Here is a 15,021-nt window from a genome sequence, read left to right as displayed (position 1 = left end):
ATCGCAGACTAAATACAAGCAGCAGTTAGGCTAAAGATAATCAAGGAACAACGATATCTAAAGCAGGGATTTTTCAGCCTCTCTTCTACTAGTCAACTAGTCTAATCCTCTACCCAGTGCTTATCAAAAATGCTCGATGTCGACCAAGATTTTATAGAATGCTCAGGTAGAAGTTAATAATAGGTGAGGTACTGGGTACTATGCTGGTTCGGCACGCCTCGTTTATGTGGGCTTCATGACTTCAGTGGTTCCTCCCGCAGGCGCCCCGATCAGCCCAATCATACGTACCCAACTGCTAGGTACCGACCCTAGCAGCCCAGGAAGCTGAAGCCCCCAATTCCTTATCTAGCAGGTTACATACCGCACCGAAGCTGGGCAAGAGATACACAATCTCTTTGTTCTGTTGCGTGATCAAGATCGATCGGTGATACCCTACGATACGTCAAACATAACGGTCTAGACTGACACACATCTGCTCGAGCGTTCCTTGTCAGATAAATCAGGTGAATCTAGTCGAGCCCATAATCAAAATTCTTCGGTACTGTATCGGTACCATGTTTTGTCTACCTAGTAGTGGCAATATTTGTTTACCAGCATCATGGCAGCATCGCCAATACCAGACACCTTGGAAAGTTGACGAGAATGAAATATCTGCTCGCCAAACCTTTCCTTTTTGGATAGATTATCTAATAAGAAACTTGATGTTTCATCCAATACCGGCCACTAGGTATCTAGCTTATTGAGAAAAAGAAAAGGCCTCCTATTCTTCGGGGCGTTTTACTAGTGTCCGGGATCTTCGCAGTCCGAATAAACCAAATTACCTGTCTACGGGTATATGTCCAAATATGATCAGAATGTAACGGTTGGTCGCACATCCTCGTGTTCTTGAGCAATGTGGCCGATTTTTATCCCCGCGATAGAAGAGGACGAACGCGTCTCCTTGGATTTGAGGCGGTAATCATATGAGAAGATACTGTCAAAATTTAGGATTACTCGCTGAATGCTACCTACGCCCTACAATGTTTCCTCAAGAGCACCTTCCATGGACAGTTTCTGAGACGTGTTTGAACTTCCTAGGACGCTCGATGCTTTGGGATGCCAAGTAGAAACGGATATGCCTAACGTAGCGTCACCATAGTCACTATTCTTTATTTGTATCAATTTTACATATCTGCGTACTTAACTTGGAAGGATTGACGAGCTCGATCTTAATAGATTTGTGGAAATTCCTCCCAGTTTGGTCATCGATGAATCATAACTGGTTCTTCCACGCCCCGAACTTAGACACTTAAAGACAATCACTACCGAATTCGATATGTCAACTCCTAGCTTAATGCTGAAGAACAAGTAAAGAAGCTAATACTGCTCAAGCTCCTTCGTGTAGTAAGAGCTCAAAATCGGGCTCCACTTACATACAGTAAATGGTGGTAGACACCTGAAGACATCTTATCTTACCGTTACCGTCTAGGCCTACGATAGTCCATCACTCCTTTTTTTCATAGTCCCGCAGACCTAGTACATGGGTCAGTTTCCTTATTGTTTTTTTTTTCAACTGTATTATATCAAATACATATCTCCGGGAATGTTACGGAATACCGGACTTTCTTAATACTGGCCGGACGATGCTACCAAAACATACGTTGATATCTCATCCACATTTCGTACACCACTCACAACAAAACTTGCGCGAAGGACGCCAGATTTTCAAAATTACAACCCCCAGATTTCCTTTGTGCGTGGGTCAAGATGTCGACAACCTACATCCTTGGTTCCATCAACCGAAGTCATGGCTCGGACTATGATGTCGTGCCAGAGGGTCCTATCGCTGGGCTGCCGACGCCCATGCCCTCTGTCACGGATGCAATCTACCCTCATTTGACCTGGTCGACGCTATGGTTTTCGCTGTTGTGTCTTTTTGTCGCATTTAACATGAAGAATATGCCATTTATGTGGCACGTAAGTAGTCATCCTCTCGTGTTTTCTTCCTTACTCAGAATTAACATAAGCTCCAGATGCGACTCGTCAATGCCTTTCGTTTCGTTTTAAGAACTCAGCGGTCTGCCGTGCCGCTCAAACCGACGCATATTTTCCAGCCAATCATTACATCATCAACGGCACAACTCATGGAGATAGACTTCAACATTCACAAATCTAATTCGTCATATTTCTCAGATGCCGACATCGCCCGCGCTCACCTCGTCTGCACCCTATTCGCTAAAGGAATCGAGCAGATGCGCGGAGGAACTGCCGCATACACGGGATCCGGCAAGCCACTATTTGGATTTGCCCTAGGTGCCGTCTCATGCAACTTCAAGCGGGAGATACGTCCGCAAGAGCAGTACGAGATGTGGTCTAAGATCTTGACTTGGGATGAGAAATGGATCTACATCGTCACTCACTTCGTCCGCAAGGATGCCGTGAAACCAAAGAATTACACGCTATATCCGGAGCAGTTCCCTGATCAAGGATCAGACGAGAAGTCGTCCAGCAGTGACGAGGGTGGTGATGTCAACTCGGATAAGGTTATCTTCGCGACCGCGCTGAGTAAATGCGTGTTCAAAGCCGGTCGAAAGACTGTCTCACCCGACACCATGTTCCAAATCTCCGGGCTATTGCCAGCGGGTAATTCCGAAGACAAGGAATTTGACGAGGTCACACTGCGGCAAATTGAGGAGCAGAGGCAAAAGGGGCTTGTTACCGCGCAATCACTGACGGCACAAACTCAACAAAACCTTGAAGCGGAATTCGACGCTGCCGGATGTGAGGCCTTGGGTAAGCACACTGACGGTGCCGGCATCGTTGGGGTAGTGAACACCCTCATGCAACTGGCACGCTTGAAGAAGTCCCAAATATTATGATCGTCAACACCTTTGTCATTCAATCTCAATCCGGTGGCGTTTAGATACCTCATTGCATTAAAAATAGAGTGGCAGTCATTTCTTGTACATGATCCCTCACACTTTACATACCAGATGACAGGCAATTAGAGTATAATAATAATTTAATCATACATAAGTTTCAGCACATCGCACATCGCACATCGCATATCACACATACATATGTCAAAGCGTATCTTGGAAGATGAGATGAAACAGCCTTTCGGGTTATTTTACATAACGCACAGAGTGGTAGATCAGACGCGACGATGACGGTTCGTGTTCATCTTAATACGAGCACGAGCGGGATCTCTCGAACATACATGTAGGAGCGCTTCACTTCAATATGCGGCCCTATGCGTCAACTGATTAATCCCGAAAAAAAAACAATGCATTGTACTTTTAAGCACGTAGTGAGTACATTCATTTCTTGCGTAATTTTGTGGCGTTGAAGTCGAAATAAGGGTGTTGTAAGAAAGGATTCTAGAGGTAGGGTTGCCTCCATACCTGGGTAATCTTACCTATCTCCTACATGTTCCCTACATACAGTACCAGTACAGTCTTAGATCTGTCTATCCATTCAGATTGATTAGGGAACCATGACACATGCAGTCACAGAAGCATATTATTTCGCATATACCTGATATGACACATTGTTACGGCGATTTTGTCATTGGGCTTCGGTGAAAAGTATCCTGTTTTTTCTGCACCCTCTTGTTTACAAAGAAGCGTATCGCCAGCCATAAGACCTAGACGATACGATATCTACCTACAGTAGCGATGGCTAGAATGTTGCTAGTCGCCTCAATCATGACGTTGATAAGTTCACAGTGAAAATAAGATTAGCCACATCAACGCCTGTTAAGGATCTTAAAAGACAAGGATTGGACGGATTACGGCTCTTCGTCAACTAATACAGGGATAAATATACCGAAAGATGAGCTACAGTTAGTGTCAGTTGCTAATCTAGCCCGTCAGTACAGGGTACAACAACAAGATCCCTTTCCGTCAGCCACGTGGACAAGGATACATTCATAATCTCGGGTGCAACTTGAAGCTGCATAACGTATTAGCACTAGGAGAATATTTACATCACGTAGGCATCTAAGATTAACGATGTCTTACCATATTGAGTAGCATACACTAGCTAACTACCTAGTAATATATCTAGTAACAAGACACGTATACTAGCTTCCGCGATCTTGGGTAACGTGTGGGGTTTTTACCAGGAGTAGGTAAGACATCGATTCTCAAAGGGAGGTACCGGATACCTCCTATCCGTCCTACGAAGTACCGAAACGGTAATAAGAATCATGCACTAAGACTTCAAATCTAGACAGAAGGACATAAGGACATAAGGGATAGTAGGTGTTCATCGACTCCTTAGGGCCGCTCAATCCGGCCGGTGGCTGCAGCGGTGGCTTCGGTCCACCTCCGCTAGTGGTCCACCCCCAAGACGGCGGGCCGCAGATCGCTCCCTTTTAGGAATCCACTCCTGATAGATACGGCTTCTTCCCTTCTGGTACCTATCATCTACTATCTGCCCTGTCTATCGGTCTACTGTACCTACCTAGGTAGTCTACCCAGTCTACACCACCTAAGAACAAAGATACGGCAACTTTGCTTCCGTCGTCTTGGCTCCCCCCCTATCGTAGAATCAGAATTCCCACCCGGGGCGAAGTAATTCTCAGCTCGTATCCACCTCGAACTGTAGGATCAGCCAAACGCAGTTCGAACGCCAACTCAACAGCGCTATTGAATATTCCCGGCACTTCTTTTACGCCCTTCCGCCCTTTGTTATTGGGTCAAGGGAAGGCTTCAGCTGCCTCACTCCAGACCATCTAACTTTATAGTGATCGCCGACCTTACAGAGGACCTTCGCCATGTATCATGCAAGTCCCCTCTCCGTGGGTATCTCTCTGCGAGCTACCGGGAGCAATACGACAAACGGTTAAACGTTCTTTGTCAACATACTATGTAATAGTAATCTCCCCTTCTCTTTCTTTTTTTCTTCTTGGCCAACGACAGCTCAGACAAGGTAATTTACCGGGTCGTCCTTTAGCCCCCAAGCTGTAAAAGAAACAAGGCAGTAGCTTGCATGTGTGTGGGGGGAGGCTCGTCTACACAGCTGCGAGCTAGGCTAGAGCTTCTGGGCAACGGTGCAGAGTCGGCATATTACAAGATTTAAAAAAGATATTCGCGTCTAGTCGCCTCTTAGGGCCATAGACTTAGATGCGGATCGTCCGGGGGCGTTACAATAGCGCGTAGTGACGTCGCCCCATCTGGACACTCCAACGGTGAGACGGAAGGACAAGTGACCGGCTGGTGACACACACCCAGAGTCGCGTCTTGATGCTACCCTACCGCCTATACCGTCTTCGCTCTGGACCTGGACAAAATGTGACAACCCTAGTCGTTCAACCTATCCAGCCCGGTCAGAACAAGCGCAAGCCCACCAACGGCGAGATGGAGGAGGACGGCGGCCATCGTGCCTCGCAAGACAACGACGCATCTTCGCTGCACCAGTCTTTGGCTTCTAACGATGGCAGGGCCAGTCCTGACTGGGACGCCGCTACTCAGTCCAACGTTCCTGCACCTCACGCAATGTCACCTTTCTGGCTCGCCGACGAGCTTATCGGGAGCGTCTCTGACCTGAAGGCTCACCACTCAAGAGACTTCTCCGTATCGTCTACCCAAACTTTAACTAACGGAGGCGACGACACCGGAAGCCTTGCTCGCTTGCATTCTTCGAGCATCGGAGAAGCAGATCGGTATGCTACCTTAGCTGATCTATTAATCGACTCGGCGCCGCACCTGCGACATCTAGCTACCGTCAACGCAGAGGACCCCAAGGCCCGAGTCGTGTCCTTCCCACCCGGCCGTCAGCTCGTTACTCCCGTAGAAGAGCAGCGGCATCCAGGGAAACAGACCAATAGCACCGTACAGCTAAACATACAAGAGCCGCCGAGCGACGAGTCGAGCCAAGAAGCCTCCTCTACCGAAGGCGAAAGCGCCGACCAGAAAGATCTATTCTTGCAGGGAATTCCCTTATTACTACTTACCCTTGGTCTCTCGTTAGTTGTTTTTTTGATCTCTATAGATCGTACTATCATTACCACCGTAAGTAAACAAAAGCCTCCAGGGCTAGGCATGCCATCTATGCGACCTGGCAACTAGACGACTAACCCGCGAAACAGGCCATTCCTTTTATCACCTCCGAGTTCAAGTCCACAGCGGACATCGGTTGGTATGGATCATCGTATCTCCTTACGGCATGTGCCTTCCAGCCCGTCTTCGGACGGGTCTTCACTCTCTTTAACGCTAAATGGGCGTATCTCCTATCTATGTTTGTCTTCGAAATCGGATCCATTATTAGCGGATTCGCGCCGTCTTCCGCGTCTCTTATTATCGGACGCGCCATTGCCGGGTTCGGTAGCGCGGGTATCCTTACCGGAAGTTTCGTTATCGTTGCTACGGCTGTGCCATTGAATGTTCGGCCGATATATACTGCCGTCGTTGGGTTAATGTAAGCTGACGAACTCCGTAACCCACCAATGATGGGTGACAGAAAACTAACGATCATAGGTTCGGTGTTGGCGCGACAGTCGGTCCTCTAATAGGAGGCGTATTCACAGATCTAGTCGTACGTATCCCTGCACCCCCCAAACACCCAAATACCACCGTCCTAACCCACCCTAGACATGGCGATGGTGCTTCTGGATCAACCTCCCCGTAGGCGCCGTAACAATCATCGTAATGATCCTCGTCTACCACCCCCAACCGCACCCCGGGCCCCGCCCCAAAATCCTATCCCGCCTAATCCAACTCGACCTAATCGGCAACGTAATCCTCCTCGGGTCCGCCGTAATGCTCTTCCTAGCCCTCGAATACACGCTCACCGGCGCCGACTGGGCCAGCGCCGAGATAATCGGGCTCCTAGCCGGCGCGGGCATCACAGCCCTGCTCTTCGTCCTGTGGCTCTGGTGGAAAAAAGACGTCGCCCTGATCCCGCCCGCCATCGCAAAGCAGCGCACCGTCGCGGCCTCCTGTCTCATGGCCTTCTTCACGTACGGCGCGCTGCTCATCCACACCTACTTCCTGCCCATCTGGTTCCAGGCCATCCTCGGCTACTCCGCCATCCAGTCCGGCGTAGCCATGATCCCGTACTTCGTCGCGAACGCGCTGTTCTCCGTCTTCTCCGGCATCTTCGTCTCTGTCGTCGGCTACTTCACTCCCCCCGCGATCCTCGGCTCCGCTATTGGAACCGTCGGCTGCGGTATCATCACCCTCTTCTACCCCGCCATGTCCACCCCCATGTGGATCGGCTTCGAGATCCTCGCGTCCGCCGGCTTCGGCATGTCCATCCAGCAGGGCTTCACAGCCGTGCAGACGGTCCTCGCCCCCGAGGATCTCGCGGTCGGGACTGCGGCTGTCGTGGCTTCGCAGTCGCTGGGCGGCGCGGTGTTTATCTCTGTCGGGAACAGCGTGTTTCAGAACCGTCTCGAGGCACTTGTTCGCGAGACCGATATCCCGGGTCTAGATGTCCGCAAGGTTATAAGTGCGGGCGCGGTCGCGTTTCGCAAGGTCGTGAGCCCGGATGAATTGCCCGCTTTGCTCGCGCTGTATGATGCTGCGCTGCATACGGTGCTCGTTGTTGCGGTGCCGCTGGGCGCGTGTGCGTTTCTGGCGTGCTGTGCGTTGCAGTGGAAGAGTGTGAAGAAACCGTCTCCACCGCCGCCGCAGGGTGCGGATGCGGATGTGGAGAAGGCGGCGCGGGAGCAACGGGAGGGAGGGTTATGATGAGGATGGGGTGGGTTGGCTGGGGAGGGTGTTTGGGTTCGGATTGTTATGTTATGTCATGGATAGAACGTGTATTAATTATGATATATATTTTAATGAGGATGTAATGTTGTGTGTATATGAGGGGAAGCGAGATGTTCTGGCTGTGAATGTAGGTATCGATGGCTATGAACAAAGAATCCATCCTTCAACATGAAGATCTTTCAGACGGCATCCTTTCATGAATTGTTAACTGACATACTATGGTGTGTTTGGAGAAGAAGAGCCGGTCTTGGAGACTTCACTAGTTGTAGGTATATCTTCACATCTTGCGATGTCACGGCTACCTGGCCCCAAAAGGCATGAATAGCATCTAGGTTAATTGGGTCGACAGTAACGGTTAGGATTATACTTTCCTGAATACTAACACTCAAGGGCATCCACAAATGGAGCCTGGCTCCTCGCCGGGCAAAGGTGGCCCAATGGGACAATGCACTCACCTAACAAGACAGATATAGCAGAGGAAGGTCCAGTTCGATATCTCATCCGTTCATCGGATCAAAGAGAAGGGTCGAGTTGGTACGGCGGTGCTTACACTCGATGAAATCGCTATAGCTCTAACATCACAAGTAAGCTCAGCTCGAGGGTTCGATTCCCTCGACGGTCCTATCAAAAGTTATTTTTTTTCGTCACAGGTCGTTTTTCTAAAATACACGGCGTACCTTAAGGTATATGATATGGTATTAGGAGTGGCTGCTGGGCAACTGCAGTCCATCTATTTCAGATAACCGACGGCCTGAGCGAATATCTGTGATCCAGATATCACAAAGGAGAGGTGCCAGACTCTAGAAACTAGCACTTCCCCGGAATTCCTCCAAGTAACCTCACCCAATGAGAAATAGGTGATGCTGCCCATCTTTAACACGTTCATTCGTAAAGCTCTAGTATATAGCAATATATTATTCTCCTCACGACATATTTGTATCCAACCTAGATCGCATCCCATAGCAACCCCTTTCCCTTCCAATAGCATATATAATTATATTCCAACACCCATGACTCGCGCCATTACCATTACATATCTCTACACCACACCACCCATCCACCCTCACCCTCACCCTCACCCCAACTCACCCCCTCCTCCCCTTCCTCCCAACCCCAAGATCAAACCGATCCGGAAACAAAATCCCATTCGCAAGCCTCAAAAGCTCCCTCTCCACCCTCCCCGCGATCCCCCTCCTCTCATCCCACGGCAACAACCCCATACTCCTAAGCCCCTCCTCGCCCCCCGCATCATTAACATCCTGCACCCCAGGGCGTCCCATAAACTCCCTTTCCCCACCTAGCCCACCGCGCAGAAAGCCGCCGCTGGCAGCGAAATCCGGAGCCGGCAGACCAAGGAGAAACGCCTTGCGCTGGCGCGCGAGGTACAGCGCGTTCGTCTGGGTGAGCGGACACGCGGGGACGTAGAGGACCCCCGCGTCGCGGAGCCCGGTGTGCACCGCGTCGACGGCGTGTACGGCGTCAGGGTGCCAGAGGACGTAATCGCCGGGCTCGACGCGCGGGATCGGGACCATAGTCTTGTGCAGTCTCAAGTGCGGATGGAGAGCGCGACTCAGTTCCTGGATACCGCAGCCGGGGACAGCGCCTTGGATGATGCTAGTCTGGGCGACGTTGAGGTTCCAGTTGTTGTCGTGGAGGAAATTGGGGCCGGAGGGGAAGCGCGGGGAGAAGAAGGGGCGGAGGAGGAGGTAGGCTGTTGTGAGGTGCAGCATTGGACAGGCTTGTAGGGACCCGCTGCCCGGGGCGATGGGGGAGAGGGAGAGCCAGCCTTGGAACATCCGGAACATGCTGCAGGAGCTGACGCCGTTGTAGAGGTCGGATGTCACGGCGAGACGCGTGCTGCTGTCCCACGGGTCGTAGTCTTCCCAGCGGCCTTGGAAGATCTTGGCGTATGTGCCTGCGCGGCCGTATCCGTCTGTTTCCCAGCGCTCGACGCTGCCGTTGTCGATGTGTGGGCCGGAGGCGAGGGATGTGTCGCCTGGTTTCCGGATGCGGATCCGGTCTGCGTAGGCTACCGGGTGGTTACTGCTTACGAGGGCGTCTTCGTTGTTCGAGTGCCATATATTCATGATGAATCTCTGGACCTCGAGGAGTCGCGAATCGGCTCGGGCACGCACTTGTCCTGGACTCCAGAATAACTCGTAGAGTTGGGGATCGTTTGCTGGAAAGCCTTTTGCTGGGGGGTTATGCAGAAGATACTCTAGCGTCTCTTCCTTCCATAACATGGCAACATTTGGCGGGACGACTCGCCGTATAACGGCGACGCCTCTCTTCTTCAGGGCATCTCGGAAGACAGCTACCTTAGTTGGACTGTGGATATCGATGTAATCGATAGTAGGTATGATATCAGATCCAGCAGCAGCGATGCGGTCTGCTTCTTTTCTTAACTGGCTAAGAAGGCGGTAGAATGAATCAGCGACAGCTTTCTCGTTGCCGGCGATGAGTTTTCGCTTGATTTTGGCGAATCGCTCTGGGAGTGGGATAGGATCCGGATCTTGTAAAGATAGGAAGTCAACTGCCATTACTACGTTATATACGACTTGATTTAGTCCTTAGACGTGTTGCAGGCAGTTCTTTAGGAGTAAATATCATGTAGTAACACTAAAGAATAAGTCCCTAGGTAGTTATCCCACCGGTATACGACAAAAGAACACAGACCCAAAAAACCATCCTCCTAGCAGGTATATGAAGGGCATCGAAGAGAAGCCCGTGGGGGTGGAAAAGCCCTCGTGGGGGTTACAGGCACGTTCTATTTCCATTCCGACAGTTGATAATGCATCTTTATAGTAGGTGTTGTCTGAGTCGTCGAGGCTTGCGTCGGTAAAAGCAGGCCCTGGTGGAGCGTAGACCCATGGTTGCGGTCTAGAAGGGAGCAGGGCGATTCAATCAGACGTTGTCACGTTGTTAGAGGTTTAACTGCATCTGGTTTCCAGGTGGCTCAATCTTCGGCAAGGGACTCCGAAATAAAGATCTCTTGGCTTGATACCCAAACCCTGGCTACAATTTACTAGAGCCGATATGGGTCTGATACGTTGGATTATTGGCCAGCCTAATGCGGCTCGTGAACGACGCTCCCACGGCCCGTTGGACCGATCCCACGCTGACAAGTCGACATATTAACTACATGCCTGAAAGACAGAAAAGCCTCAGCCATTCCGAATAAGGTCAGCATTGGGCGTAAACGAGATCCAAGTTCACCGACGTGGTATTATATAATCCTCCGAAGATTCCACGGGTCTTTTATGCATTGTTGTAAATTAAGAGACAGTTCCCGGCATCCCCAAATTGAATCTGTGTGGTAACTTCGGGATGCTTAGGGATTCTTGGGGATTCTTGGGGATTCTTGTGGTCCTTGGAATTCTTGGTACCACAGATTACCCGGACGATGGATCTGAAGATGCTTTACCTCTCTTCGACCGACGAACAGGCGTTTGTTGATCCGTACTATTGCCGGTGTCACTTTTCTTTCTCTTCGCCTTCTTGGTTGACGAATCCGCTTGAGCAGGTTGCGCATCAGACGTAGGGGCTATAGGAGATGTAGGGTTTGTCTCTCCATCCGTGGATATGGTTTCTGGAAGGCTGTCTTTCATTAAGACGTAGGCCACTCTCTCAACATCAACGGCACTGGTCCCTAGTCGCTCGTTTAAAGAATGCACCGCAGCGCTCAATTTCTTATACTCTTTGGAGGTGTACTTGATAGGAGAAGTCTGCCCATCCGTGCACAGCCAATAGAAAGCTTCATCGGAGAAGAAGATGACGTCGTCAGGATCATATACTGAGAGAATAAGGGATGCTGTAGCCGGACCAATTCCCGTCAGTTTATTAAGTATAGCGAGCGCTTTGAGCGCTTTGGTCTCACTCGAATTTTCTCGATACTTCTCTATCGCATCTTGGATAGTACTTTGGACAACTGTTTCACTATTCGATGAAACGAGCTTCATGAGATTCGGCCGAAATTGCCCATGATGCCTGAACCGGATTAGAGGCTAATTATATTTACAAGTAATGAGACGAAACACATAATAATGCGTTGATAGACTACTTACAGCTTCCAATCGACCAAGGTTCTCACATGATCGAGTGTCATAGGCGGCCTTGTCCTCTCCGAGAAAAATAAATTGATGGCGTCATGATATCGAAAATGATCCAACTCAAGCAGAGTATTTGGTCCAAACTTGGCTGTTCATGACTGTTAGCTAGTCGGTCGTCATTGTAAGCGGTTACTTCCAACACGTACGCGCTTTGGTCGATGAGATGGATTCTATGAGGGGGCCATAACGACCCAATGCTTGCTTAAACAGTTTGAGGGTGATGTTGTTCGGTAGCAAACTTTTGTCTAACATTCTGAATTCTGACTCTTGATTGTACGTTGAATGCTTTTTGCCCACGATGACGTCTAATCTTGTCAGTTTCGGAAACCATCAAGCTCGTTGTTATCTCCGAATCACAACACTGTTGATAACACACCGACGAATCTGAGTAGAATGAGGGATGGATACTAAGTAACTGACCAAATGGAACTAATTACTAATAAAATGGAGAAAGTCTTAGACCACGTGGTCCGTGCACCAAAGACCAGAATTGTTCCAGAAGCCGAATTAGCTCGAAAAAACCGAGCCCAAAATAGATTTAGCTCCGAAACCCCTGCATCGGCTCTAAGAAACTTTGTTCGATCCATTTTGACCATTTCTTTCGATTCTTTGAAATCCTCTGGCCCCCGATTTTTCTTACCATCTTTCGCATCTTTCGCAAATCCTAACCGCCCTCTCGACGACGATACCATACCATTGCCGACTCGTTCGCTTTCCTCTCAACAAAATGGGTAACGTAAGTCCACTTCTACATTACGATAGCTCTACCTAGAAGAATTAGAAGGATTAGAAGAATAAGTGGCGCCTAAAGGATAAAGAAGAAAAGGCGGGACGGCGAATCCCGAATACAAGATAACCCCAAAACGAATACTAACAAGCCTCGTAAACCAGGGAGCCAAGGCTGCGCAAAAGCGCGAGCGTAATGCGAAGGACAACAAGGTCGCCAAATCGCAGCTGAAGTCTGTATGTCTTCTCCGCCTCTCCTACACTCTTAGTCCCTTGCACAAGAGGATATCGACTTACACGTAGTGTCTCGTAGAACGTCAAGGCTATGGATATCCAGTGCAATATTTGCAAATCGACCTTCCTGAAGACGACCCGTGCGCCTCAGTACGTATACCACTCTTTAAACCCACCTTAGAATCGCCCTTTCAGAACATGCGATGGTGTAGTTAGTTAGGCCTCTAACACGTCTTACACAGGCTCACCGAACACGCCGTGAACAAGCACAGCAAGAGCATTGCCGAATGCTTCCCCACCTACGAAGTCCCCGCCGGCGGAAAATAGAACATGCAAAGTCGCTCTATCCGTACGCACCTAGGACAGGTAGGTATAGAGACGAATCCCAAGCTGGCGAGACGAGAGAGAGAAATGGGCATAGCGATTGGCGCACATAGGTGTTTAGCAGACTAAGGTAAACTGGGTGGGCTGCATGAAGTTTCACGAAAGGGGAGATGATCCGAAGTAATGAGATTGACACGACGTTAACTGAGTTTATATTTCCTTTCCTTACCTACGCATCTGTCCTTCGTTAAATCGTGTATGCTAGAAGATCCATAGAGCGCACATGGATCAATGTGCCTCCACAACCTGCGCCGGTACACCCACCACCGCCGCCGTACTCCCACCCCCATCCCCCTTCCTTCTCACCTCTTCCTCCTCCCTAGCCTGCCCCTCCCGTATATCCTTCAAGATCTCCGGATACCACCGCTCGCCCACATCCGGATGACTCTTAACGCGATTCCTCAACGTAGCCTCTCCCAACGTATTCGCCACGCCCCCCTTCCGAAACGTAAACTCCACATCATCCAACCTGCCCCCATTCTCTCTCAACACCTTCTCGCGTACCCTCCTCACCCCCTCCGGAACAACGCCCACCCCCACCTCCTCCAGCTCCTCAAACGTCGTGCTCGCCCTAACCCCCTGAAAAAACGGAATCGAGAACCGCGCCCCGGCCCCCGCGGCCGGCGAAAGCACGCGGTGCGTCGTCGACGCGCAGACGCCCTGCGTCAGGGCCTCGAGGCCCTGGCCGATTGCCACGACGAGGGTATGCGGGACGGGGGGGCAGTCGATCCAGCGCCCGCGCATGTTCTGCACCTGCAGGCCGCGGTGGTCCGTTGCTTGCAGCAGGTAGCTCGTCAGCATGCTGTCTTTATGGGGCCCGACGCCCTGGCCCTCGACGTTGGAGTCGAGACCGAGTGTTGATACGTCGGGGTACTTGACGATTTTCAACTTGTGCTGCTGGTCGGCGTCGAAGTAGCGGTCGAATGCGGTGACGGGGAGGTCGATTGCTTCGGCGATGAGGCGTGTGAAGGTATGGGATATGGAGCTCATGAGACGCATGTATTCGGTGTATACGGCGCGGAAGTTCGGGAGGGCGGTTGGGGAGGGCCATTGGTTTGGTGCTTGCAGGTTTGTGTATTGGGGCGCGGAGGGGGAGGGGAGGGGGTGTTCGGTTGAGAGGTCGATTTGTTCACGGTGGTCGATTTTTCCGGCTGTGATTTCGGCGGAGAGCTGCGAGTAGCCGAGGAAGGAGGGCGCGTTTTTCATTTCGATTTTGAGTCTGTGTCGAGTGTAAGCTTTAGGATGTTTGTGTAGGTGCTAGGTAGGTAGGTAGATATCTAGATGTCTGGACTTACTTCTCTTCCTTCGGGATGTCAAAAAAGGCTATGCCTTCAGATATGACCTGTTGCCATAACTCGTCTGGAATGCCGACGTTCTTAAGATACAAGAAGCCGACTTCCAGCAGCGCGTGTCGCAGATCGGCTAGGAACTGCGGCTTTGTCTGCGGATCTCTAGCTAGAGCTAGATCTAGGATCGGAATTGAAGTGAACGACATCGTTGTTGTTTAATATCAGCTACCTAGGGTTAGGAGAGAAGAGAATTGGTTTAGACATAGGTGTCCTATGAATTTGAGGGCATCGACGATCTAGTTGAATATATAGACAATCTGTAGGGCGTTGAATGACAAGCTGCATATCTCATGATGGAGATCCACTTGTAGCTATGGCGTAATCCCGTTCATCGGCATCGGCCGTCCATTGAACCAATGAAGGCCCTCGATAAACTTTCCCCAATTCCAACCCGCGGGGACAAAGGGAAGTTTATAAAGCTCCTAATGTGTGCTGGAACTCTACCTAGAATTGAATGGGGTAAGCGTAAATTGAGTACGAAGCAAGTTTCTTCGATAAGATGGTAGATTGACATAGCAT

General features: G+C 50.2%; 5 protein-coding genes across 5 annotated transcripts; 3 read left to right on the top strand and 2 right to left on the bottom strand.

Annotated features, from left to right (window-relative positions):
- The first annotated feature begins 1,074 nt into the window (after positions 1-1,074).
- On the top strand, positions 1,075-3,033 carry GGS22DRAFT_172726 (uncharacterized protein). The gene is made up of 2 exons (XM_047962808.1): positions 1,075-1,956; positions 2,013-3,033. The coding sequence occupies exons 1-2, from the start codon at positions 1,747-1,749 to the stop codon at positions 2,856-2,858; spliced, it is 1,056 nt and encodes a 351-aa protein (XP_047815066.1). The 5' UTR covers positions 1,075-1,746; the 3' UTR covers positions 2,859-3,033.
- Positions 3,034-5,090: 2,057 nt separating this feature from the next.
- On the top strand, positions 5,091-7,785 carry GGS22DRAFT_72612 (MFS general substrate transporter). Its single transcript, XM_047967919.1, has 4 exons — positions 5,091-5,996; positions 6,074-6,402; positions 6,462-6,519; positions 6,576-7,785. The coding sequence occupies exons 1-4, from the start codon at positions 5,229-5,231 to the stop codon at positions 7,674-7,676; spliced, it is 2,256 nt and encodes a 751-aa protein (XP_047815065.1). The 5' UTR covers positions 5,091-5,228; the 3' UTR covers positions 7,677-7,785.
- A 1,000-nt stretch (positions 7,786-8,785) lies between these two features.
- Positions 8,786-12,061, bottom strand: GGS22DRAFT_181765 (DUF1479-domain-containing protein; the record flags this gene model as incomplete). The annotated part of the gene is made up of 4 exons (XM_047963896.1): positions 8,786-10,242; positions 11,164-11,687; positions 11,765-11,897; positions 11,956-12,061. The coding sequence occupies 4 exons, from the start codon at positions 12,059-12,061 to the stop codon at positions 8,786-8,788; spliced, it is 2,220 nt and encodes a 739-aa protein (XP_047815064.1).
- A 475-nt stretch (positions 12,062-12,536) lies between these two features.
- Positions 12,537-13,096, top strand: GGS22DRAFT_192315 (DUF1909-domain-containing protein; the record flags this gene model as incomplete). Its single annotated transcript, XM_047965241.1, has 4 exons — positions 12,537-12,545; positions 12,701-12,772; positions 12,849-12,919; positions 13,012-13,096. 4 exons carry the CDS (start codon positions 12,537-12,539, stop codon positions 13,094-13,096), a joined length of 237 nt encoding a protein of 78 aa, XP_047815063.1.
- Positions 13,097-13,293: 197 nt separating this feature from the next.
- Positions 13,294-14,739, bottom strand: GGS22DRAFT_72539 (Clavaminate synthase-like protein). Its single transcript, XM_047967918.1, has 2 exons — positions 14,449-14,739; positions 13,294-14,372 (listed from the first exon to the last, which is right to left on the bottom strand). The coding sequence occupies exons 1-2, from the start codon at positions 14,646-14,648 to the stop codon at positions 13,382-13,384; spliced, it is 1,191 nt and encodes a 396-aa protein (XP_047815062.1). The 5' UTR covers positions 14,649-14,739; the 3' UTR covers positions 13,294-13,381.
- Positions 14,740-15,021: the final 282 nt, after the last annotated feature.

This window comes from Annulohypoxylon maeteangense (genome assembly GCF_022496945.1).
Source record: "Annulohypoxylon maeteangense strain CBS 123835 unplaced genomic scaffold GGS22scaffold_20, whole genome shotgun sequence".
NCBI lineage: Eukaryota > Fungi > Ascomycota > Sordariomycetes > Xylariales > Hypoxylaceae > Annulohypoxylon > Annulohypoxylon maeteangense.
The sequence above is the reverse complement of the archived record's forward strand: the minus strand, read 5'-3'. Positions and strand labels throughout refer to the sequence as shown.

Bases quoted from the DNA above. Each gene is read 5' to 3' on its own strand.
- GGS22DRAFT_172726 (XM_047962808.1), top strand. From the start codon at position 1,747: ATGTCGACAACCTACATCCTTGGTTCCATCAACCGAAGTCATGGCTCG. The intron at 1,957-2,012 runs GTAAGTAGTCAT...CATAAGCTCCAG, and splicing joins ATATGCCATTTATGTGGCAC to ATGCGACTCGTCAATGCCTT.
- GGS22DRAFT_72612 (XM_047967919.1), top strand. From the start codon at position 5,229: ATGCTACCCTACCGCCTATACCGTCTTCGCTCTGGACCTGGACAAAAT. The intron at 5,997-6,073 runs GTAAGTAAACAA...CCCGCGAAACAG, and splicing joins ATCGTACTATCATTACCACC to GCCATTCCTTTTATCACCTC. The intron at 6,520-6,575 runs GTACGTATCCCT...AACCCACCCTAG, and splicing joins GCGTATTCACAGATCTAGTC to ACATGGCGATGGTGCTTCTG.
- GGS22DRAFT_72539 (XM_047967918.1), bottom strand. From the start codon at position 14,648: ATGTCGTTCACTTCAATTCCGATCCTAGATCTAGCTCTAGCTAGAGAT. The intron at 14,373-14,448 runs GTAAGTCCAGAC...CACTCGACACAG, and splicing joins GACATCCCGAAGGAAGAGAA to ACTCAAAATCGAAATGAAAA.